At 41.9% G+C, this 9,927-nt stretch overlaps 1 protein-coding gene across 1 annotated transcript; it reads left to right on the forward strand.

The window, feature by feature from the left end:
- The first annotated feature begins 8,194 nt into the window (after positions 1-8,194).
- Positions 8,195-9,271, forward strand: LOC114500259 (olfactory receptor 4D6-like). Its single transcript, XM_028516903.2, has one exon. It carries the CDS (start codon positions 8,195-8,197, stop codon positions 9,137-9,139), a length of 945 nt encoding a protein of 314 aa, XP_028372704.1. The 3' UTR covers positions 9,140-9,271.
- The last annotated feature ends 656 nt before the right edge of the window (positions 9,272-9,927 follow it).

The raw sequence follows: 9,927 nt of genomic DNA on the forward strand, positions 1-9,927 counted from the left end.
ATTTGCATGCTCATGCTGTTACAGAACACACAACAAGGGGGGCCTGGGATGATATACTATTATTGAAAGAAGGCCCCGGGTCCCTTATGTCCGCCGCCAGAGGAAAGACGTCTCTCAATGCCAGAGATTTGTGAAAAGGAAAGGAAACGTTTATTTAATGCTATATACAAACTTAAAGTAGTGACCTAATGTCTTCACCAAAATCCCAAAGTCCCTTAAAACACCCACAAACACACAGTCCTTCCTTCCTTCCCCCTTTGCCCAGTCCAGAGTACCATATCTCAGGGAAGGAAATAGAAGTCCATGGCTTAGGTAGTCCTCTGGTTCTTCTCAGTTAGTACTCCCTCTCGACTGGGAGACCTCCCTGGGTTCCCGGCACCCTCGGCTGAGTCACCGGGATCTCTGCTAAAACCAGGTGGTGGTTCCCCCTTCTAAAGCTGTGGGGGCCCCACTCTGCCAGGCCGCGTGGTTCTCTCCTCAGGGCTGCAGGAGTCTACACTCCGTCAAGTCCGCGTGCTTCTCCTTCTCCTCTCAGGGCCAAGGGAGTCTTCACTCTGCCAAAGCTGTGGGGTTCTCTCTCTTGCAGGGCTGCGCATGGCTCTCCCCCCCCCCCCCCCCCAATGGCTGCTGCATCTCGGTTTAAATCCCGGCGCCAATCTTCCTCTGAAGCCCCATTTCCGGCTCCTCTCACAATTGGCTACAGCTGCCAGATTCTGGGCAGGTGTGGCCCTGTGGTGTGGAGCCAATTATCTCCAGGCTCTTCTGGATCTTATTACAGATCCCTATTTGAGGCTCCCCTCTTGGCTGCACCCTGTTACAATGCCTGGGATTCAACCACCTGAAACTCATCTGTTAGTTTAAAGCTGTCCTCCTTTTAAAAGGCCAAAGATTCCCTTTTAAAAGACGTTACTCTCTCAGTTTCACAGTCATTCCAACAGTAAGGATCTAGAAAGTCAGAGGCTTAAGGAAGAGAACACCCAGGACAAGTCTCAGACCAGAAGAGGGCGCTCTCACAGACAGACTTCAGGAACCTCACAGTCTGAACTGGGGTCTGTTTACATAACATTGACATAAATTTGTACCATTTCACTTTCACAGCAAAGACACCTGTCAAACCAAAACTGGCAACCCAAATGGTCAAGCCCATAAATATTAAGACATTTGAAACTGGCAAGAGCTAATTCCATGACGTAATATATGTACAACATTCTGGGTCTTGCACACAAATACAATCTTATCTGTTTCATTGGTTTTAGTATCATTGTCTAATTGAAGGATCATTCCCAAGACACTCCCCACCATTCCCCCACAATATACATAAAGAAATTAACACTGATCGAGTGCCTGATAGTCACAGAGCATCTTGCCAGACCCTTCATGGTTGCTGTTTGACACAATAAGCACAAAGATATTTCTCAGATGATCAAGGTTCAAATCCCAGCACCAAAACTTGCCAACTCTGACAATCTGGGGATGTCACTTTTGCTCTCACACCCTCATTCTCTAAATCTACCAAGGGGATACTACTCTTTCAAGGTTGATTCACATTTAACTTTCATATCTATTCTGCAAAATAGCTGTGGGAATTAAATTATATACATATATGTAATTTCTGTAATTTACAGCTCAAGGAAAAAACCTCCTCTTCTAAGTTCAAGGAATCTCTACACCTTCCACAGTAACAATTCAGGGATTTCAATCAAAAATCCCTGATGATATATCATTCCGATTTGTTTCTAGAGTAACATTCAGTGCAGCATATCCCTGCTCCTTTTCTTCTGGAGTCACCTTATCTAGAACAAAATTGAATTTATGGTGCTAAGAACTCTTACCCTTCAACTTTGAGTGTTCTTCTCAGGGCTAGTCTCTAAACTGAATTTTTAAGGACAAAATAGAAGAATGATGAAACAGAGTCCCTTGATTGACTTTTTAAGCCACCTGATCATGCAAGTAGTCTAAACACACCAGTTAAAAGATGGAGGCTACAAAGGGAATTTTTAAGACCCAACTATATGTTAGAAAACATACAGTTTTTATAGAACAAGAAACCCACTTTACATATAAACACACAAAGCAATTAAAAGTAATGCAATGAAGAAAGATAAACAGAAAGAAAGCTGAGGTGGATATACTGATTTGACATAAAACAGACGTCAGACCAAAGAAGATCACCAGAGATGAAGGTATGGTCTTTATAATGATAACAATAGAAAGGTCAGTTCTCTGAGAAAACATAACAATCCTTAATGTGTGTGCACTTAACAACAGAGTGTCAAAATATGCAAGGCAAAAACTGATAGAAATAGAAGGAGATATAGGCAAATCCACTATTATGCTGGAGACTTTGACACCCCTCAATCAGTGACTGACCAATCCACTAGGCAGAAAATCAATAACAGTGCAGTTGAACTGAATAGCAACATTAATCAACTGGATCTAATTGATGTTTATATTTTATCCAACCACAGCAGGATGCACATTCTTCTCCAGTTCACATGGAATGTTCACCAAGATAGACCACTTTCTGGGCCATAAAACTCACCCTCACAAATTACACACAGTAAGCTCTCAGATCACAGTGGAATAGAAAGCAGTAATCAGAAGTTAGATGGCATTAAAGTCCTAGAAGAGAACGTAGGTAGGAAAATCTCAGATATTTCACACAGAAACTTTTTTCCTGACATGTGCCCTAGAGCAAGGGACATAAAGGAAAGAATAAACAAATGGGACCTCATCAAAATAAAAAGCTTCTGCACAGCTAAAGAAAACAGTATCAAAATAAAAAGAGAACCAACTGTATGGGAAAACCTATTTGCCAATGACACCTCAGACAAGGGTTTAATCTCCAAAATATATAAAGAATTTACATGACTCCACTCTAAGAAGACAAGCAACCCAATTAAAAAATGGGCAAAGGACTTGAACAGACACTTCTCCAAGGAGCACATACAGAAAATCCAAAGACACATGAAACGACACTCAATATCGCTAGCTATCAGAGAGATGCAGATTAAAACTACAATGAGATACCACTTCACACCAGACAGAATGGCCATCATAAACAAAGCAACAAACAACAAGTGTTGGAGAGGTTGTGGGGAAAAGGGGACCCTACTGCACTGTTGGTGGGATTGCAGACTGGTACAACCACTATGGAAAGCAGTATGGAACTTCCTCAGAAAACTAAAAATGGACCACCCTTTTGACCCAGCAATTCCACTGCTGGGACTCTATCCTAAGAACACTAAAACACCAGTACAAAAGAAACTTTGCACCCCAATATTCATAGCAGCACAATTTACAATAGCAAGGTGCTGGAAGCAACCTAGATGCCCATCAGTAAATAAATCGATCAAAAAACTATGGTACATTTACACAATGGAATTCTATGCAGCAGAAAGAAAGAAGGAGCTCCTACCCTTTGCAACAGCTTGGATGGAGCTGGAAACCATTATGCTAAGTGAAACAAGCCAGGCAGTGAAAGACAAATACCATATGATCTCACCTTTAACAGGAACCTAAACAACAAAACAAAGAAACAAGCAAAATATAACCAAAGACACTGATATAGAGGACAGACTGACAGTGACCAGAGGGGAGAGAAGAGGGAATTTCAGGGGAGAATGAGAAGGGTTTACAGGAACAAATTTAAAGGACACATGGACAAAAACTAGGGGGAGGGTGGTAATGGGAGGGTAGTGGGGAGGGTTGGGTGGGTGGGCTGGGTTGGGAGTAAAAGGGAGAAAACTGTACTTGAACAATGATTAAAATAAAAGAAAACAGAAGTTAGATGGGAAAATCCCAATATTTACACGTGTCGCTTAGCAACTTCTTAATAACTCCCATGGCACCTGCAACTGCCATCGTCCTATTTGAAAATTATTTTTCCTACAAATAGCTGACAAATTCCCCATGCTGATTATTATATTATTAGACTTCCACTCAGTGTCTCAGAGAGCAGTGTGGACAGTGCCTGTGTCTGGGTGAGGAAGAACAGAGCCATGAAGATGGGGAGCCCTCCAGGCTTGCCTTTCTAACCCAAAGGTAGGTGAGGTCAGCCTGAAGACACAAAAGCAGGCTACTTTAACATGGCATATGTACAGTTGTATACTTTCCATAGTGTTCAGTCTTCAATCCCTGAAAGGTAAAATATCCATGTACAAGGCTCGTTATACATGTCATTTAAAACTGAAAGACTTAAGTTGACTAAAAACTCCTGCTTTCACATAAAGTGTCAATCCTGAAGACACATTCAAGTTAAAGGTGATTTTTATTGTATTAAAACTCATTCCATAAATTTTAACTGAGCACCTACAATGTTTAATAAAACCATTGGTACCACCCCTTTCTTTAAAAATAATATCAAAAGCTAGCTGGAGCAGGCAGAGAAACACACTTGTATAAATGACATTAGCATTATGCTGGTACTAACACTTTACATTTTGATAGTGCTTTGAAGTTTACAATGCGCTCACATATGAGTTGTTGTTGAATTGTCAACAAAACTGGATAAGGGGGCAAAAGAGGGGAGTTCAGGGTGAGGCAGGAGATGGAATAAAGGAGCAGAGGTACTTTGTTGGATAAATACCGCAGAGCAGACACTGGTCATCCATAATTCATTCATTCATACATTCATTCATCATTCGCCTTTTTGATAAAAATTATTGAATAACTGACATATGCTGGATAGAAGCTGGGTATACAATCTTGACCAAACAAAATCCCTGCCTTTAAGGGATATACATTTGGAGGAGGGAGCAGAAACAACTAGACAGGTAATGACAGACAGTAAAAAAATGCTAGGTCATGCCCTGGCTGGCGTAGCTCAGTGGATTGAGCGTGGGCTGTGATCCAAAGTGTCGCAGGTTCGATTCCCAGTCAGGGTACATGCCTGGGTTGCAGGACATGACCCCCAGCAACCCCACATTGATGTTTCTCTCTCTCTCTATCTCCCTCCCTTCCCTCTCTAAAAGTAAATAAATAAAATCTTCTAAAATTTTTTAAAAAAGGAAAAAATGCCAGGTCATAACAAGTAACTCCCCACTGCAAACCAAGTCTTATACTCCCCACTCTGCAGTGCACTGAGGTTAAGCTGCTCAGGGTCACACGGTAAAACTCTAAAACACTTGAACCTGAATTCAAAGGCTGTATTCTTTTGAATAAGCTGCTTCTAGGTTCCAAAATGCAACCCTGAAGTCTCAAGATACAAGGGCCACCATCTGGTCCTGACCTGACCTGGTGACTGAGAGTCTAAAACCTCTAAGGTGAGTGGCCAGAGGAGAAAAGGGAATCATATGAATTCAAAAGAGAAGCCAAGAGTAATTAGATTCCATCTCTGGAGATATGAATTGCCTGGTCCCCAGTTGTCCACTGGATGCCTTCATTATCAGTTAAAATTACAAAATTCACATCATTTGACCCAGTAAATCTATGTCTGGGCTTCAAGATGCAAACACAAATGCATTTACAAAATGTGGAGTGCAGCATTATCTGAAAACAGTGATTAGGACCCAAATAGGCAAACTGGAGAGGGCTATGGATAAATTTTGTGGCCCCTCACCTCCCACACATCCTGCACATTCTGCAAGTCTGACCCCTGATGCCACCCTTACTTTCCACAGTCCTTTTCAACCCCTGCCTCCTAAGACTGCTGTGCTGTCCAGGCTGGTGCCCCATTCTGACTGAGTCTTCATCACCAATGCCTATTCTCCACAGGCCGGATTGCCATACACCTACGAAAACCAGGCTCTGCCTTAGTAACCAATGTGTTTCCCATCAATTTCCACACAGGAGTAGGGAGATCTGACAGCAGGAACAATAAACACGTGCAATAAAACAATAAAATGCAAGTAAGAAACCGTTTAGGGACCACAGTTGAAAAAATACACAGTAGGAAGTGAAGCCTCACATAGGTTTGTAAGTGGATGAAAGACAAAAGAAAGAAAAATGTCCCAGTCATGCTCTAAGTAAGAGGAAGACACTTGGGTCTAGAGCAAATGTTTCCCTTGGGGTCTCAAATGAGGGGAACCGAATGGATCCTGTCCTCAAACCTGTAGCAAATGAGTTGGTTGCAGGGTGATTTATTATGCCTTTATTTCAGAAAAAAGGTGCTCTATTTTTTTCATCTTGTCTACTCTCTTCTTTCCTATCCTGTTGTCTTCACATCTAATTCCATTCCTTCAAATACCAGGACTACATCCTTACTTTCTATCATTGAACTGAATTTTAGTCACCTTAAAAATCTGAATTTTCAAAAATGATGTGGTATATGAGAGTCCTTAGACATATAGATGTCTGTGTAGAAAAGAATTTTGTCCTCTGATGGCCAGGTACTTGATTTGGAAAGAACCTAGTTTGCTATAATACAGAAATAATAGAAAATCACTAGAATTTGTGTCCACAATCCTGGTTAAAATTCTCTATTTTTCTGTGAGTTCAGCTATGTTAGATTCTGCTTACAAATGAGATCATGCAGCATTAGTCTCTCTGCATCTAGCTTACTTCATTAGACATAATGCCCTTCACTCACAGAAGCAGACTGTGGAATGGTGATGACCAGGGCCTGGGAGGAGAGCACAATGAGGAGGTGACAGTCACCAAGTGTCAGTTAAGCAGGATGAGTGAATGTGGCTCTAGCTGACCATATTGTATACTTAAAATTTGTTTAAAGACTAGGTCTTAAATGTTCTCATAACAAAAAAAATCACAAAAGATGCTTGAAAAAATTTTAATTCTCCATCTTTCACCAACGTATATAGACCAATCCTGGAAAAATAAACATCCTTCTCTGTTCAGTGCAGTCATGAGGAGGGTTGGGTTAAGTCACCTCTGAGGTCCTGACGCTATAATGATCAGTTGGTCTGTGATACTTCCCTATGCTCTGAACAGTGATTGAATCCCTTCATGCTACCTACGGCCCTGAGGGCCTGAGTGAGGTCCTCGCGTCTCAGAGGACAGGGAGGAGTACTTAGGAGGGACTGATTGACCTCTTCCTTTAAAGGAAAAGGTGGGGATTAAATAAACAGATCACTTAATTCACTATTTAAACCTTGCCTACCCACTGTAATTCTGAATGTAAGGGGAATGATGGTGGGAGGGGAGGTACAGTCCTGAGGGTAATAAAGGGGGAAAAAATCAGGCAACTATAATAGAATAATAAATACAATATTAAAAAAAAATAGCCCTGGCTGGCGTAGCTCAGTGGATTGAGCGCGGGCTGGGAACCAAAGTGTCCCACGTTCGATTCCCAGCCAGGGTACATTCCTGGGTTGCAGGCCATGACCCCCAGCAACCACACATTGATGTTTCTCTCTCTCTCTCCCTCCCTCCCTCCCTCCATTCCCTCTCTAAAAAATAAATAAATAAAATCTTTAAAAAACAAAAAAACAAAAAAAAACAAAAAAACAGTAGAAGGATTCTTGCTAAAGACAAGCCAAGAACTTAGAAGTTAGATATCAAGGGTGGAGGGGGAGGAACTTGATCAGAATCTAAGGTAGGGGCTTCCTGCCAAACTGATTTAGCAGAATTCTGGCTAAAACCACACTAAACAAGGAAACACATGAAAGGCCAAGGTCAAGTTCTGGTAGAGAAGAGAGCTCAGAGCAGCCTAACAAAAATTTGGTCAAAAAAGAAGTCTTTGTCAAGTCAAAAAAATTATTTTGGTTCAAATCTTAGATTTGATACTTATTAACTTTGAAATTATGCAAATGTAGGCAACTCATTAACTGCTCTGAGCTCCAGTTCCCCCCATGTAAAATGGAGATAATCATAACCACTCTACAACTCCACAGAGACATTATAAGTATCAACATCAAAATGAGATGTTAAGGGAAAAACCTTTGTTAATGTAGAAAGCTTTGCATATTGCACATGTGAGGACGTTACTCTTACAGGACCTAAGATAAGCCAGAGTCAAATGACCATTGTTCTCTCATCTCCCTGTGGTCAGAGTTTGTAGGTCAAGATTGTAGGAGTGTGACAGTTCTCCCTGCCAACCCACAGTATGTACAGTAGGAAAGAATAACCTCGCAATAAAGAATTTCCAGACCAGTTCTCTGAGGAGTCACAATCATTTGGAGGCTTGAAAGAGCTTTATATCAATGTTCGATAAATGATGTTGCCGTCTCTTGATACCATACTCCAAATCCTAACCTGTCTTCTCCCAATGTAGACCTGGAAGAGAGTGATTCCCATCATGGGCCAGGGTAACCACACCCACGTGAAGGAATTTGTCTTCCTGGAACTCACACGCTTCCAGGAGCTGGAGTTTTTCTTGTTTGTGTTCTTCCTTGCTGTATATGCAACAACCCTGCTGGGCAATGCCCTCATTGTTGTGACCGTGACCTGTGACTCCCACCTCCACACTCCTATGTACTTTCTCCTAAGGAACAAATCAGTCCTGGACATTGTTTTCTCATCAGTCACTGTTCCCAAGTTCCTGGTAGATCTTTTGTCAGACAGGAACACCATCTCTTACAATGGCTGCATGGCACAGATCTTTTTCTTCCACTTTGCTGGTGGGGCAGACATTTTCTTCCTGTCTGTGATGGCCTATGACAGATACCTTGCAATCACTAAACCCCTGCATTATGTGACAATTATGAGGAGAGAGGTGTGGGTGACTTTGGTGGCAGCCTCCTGGGTGGGTGGTGGTTTGCACTCAATCGTCCAGATAATTCTGATGCTTCCACTCCCCTTCTGTGGCCCCAACATCCTGGATGCCTTCTACTGTGATGTGCCCCAGGTGATTAAACTGGCTTGCACCGACACCTCCACTCTAGAGCTTCTCATGATCTCTAACAATGGGCTGGTGACCTTGCTGTGGTTCCTCCTGCTGCTAGGGTCCTATACTGTCATTTTGGTAACACTCAGATCTCACTCTGGGGAGAGCCGGAAAAAAGCCTGCTCCACCTGCACCTCCCACATCCTGGTGGTGACTCTTCACTTTGTGCCTTCTGTTTACATCTACTGCCGGCCCTTCACTACGCTGCCCATGGACACGGCTGTGTCCATCAATAACACAGTGATCACTCCCATGCTGAACCCCATGATCTATACCCTGAGAAACCAGGAGGTGAAGTCAGCCATGAAGAGACTGAAGAGGAGACTTGGACATTCTGAGGGTAGTAAACTGGGGTGAACACTCAGACTCACACTGGAAATCCACCTGATTTGGTTTTCTCAAACTGTTAGCCTGAGGGGAAGAGACACTGAGCTCTTTCTCCAGTCATTTCTAAACATACTCATAGCCCTTCAGCTCTGGTAGGAGAAACATGAGAACAAAAGGAAGAGAGGGTAATGAGCAACGTAACTATAAGCTCGTGGATTGGGAGAAATACGGGGTATAAGACTGCAATCAATACCCTAAATTCTATTTTGGTAGAATCTGTGATTCTCAAACCAACATATTTTGCTTTGCTTTCACTGCCTGTAACATGAAAATAATTTGTCTACTACAAAGGCTGTCATGAAAATGAAACAGGACAAATGTTCAGAGGATGAGAGTTGCAATGGTGAGCACCGTCCTGGCATTAATCAGGCATGCAATCAATATTCCCTATTGCTTATCCCTCTATCCCTACATGTGCTCATATATGGAATATGGGGGCACTTATTTCATACATGCTTTCTCTCACAACAGTTATGTCCAGTTGATTATTAAAATCACTTCTTGATGTTGTATTTCAAATACAGAATTTCCAGTATATTTTACCATTTAGTCTAAAGAGAAGGAATATTTTAATTTATCTTAAGCCAGATATATACATGGACAAATCTACACATGGACCAAGCATTTCTTATCCCCAGGTCCATTCTACTTGTTTTCCCACGGAAATTAATCTCAAAAGAACTTGTGCAGTTTGTATCTGCACAAAATTCACAATGATAATTTATTTTATGTTAACCTGAACTTTCTTTTTCCTCTCT

The sequence above is a fragment of the Phyllostomus discolor genome, chromosome 6 (assembly GCF_004126475.2).
Source record: "Phyllostomus discolor isolate MPI-MPIP mPhyDis1 chromosome 6, mPhyDis1.pri.v3, whole genome shotgun sequence".
NCBI classification, from domain to species: domain Eukaryota; kingdom Metazoa; phylum Chordata; class Mammalia; order Chiroptera; family Phyllostomidae; genus Phyllostomus; species Phyllostomus discolor.

Bases quoted from the DNA above. Each gene is read 5' to 3' on its own strand.
- LOC114500259 (XM_028516903.2), top strand. From the start codon at position 8,195: ATGGGCCAGGGTAACCACACCCACGTGAAGGAATTTGTCTTCCTGGAA.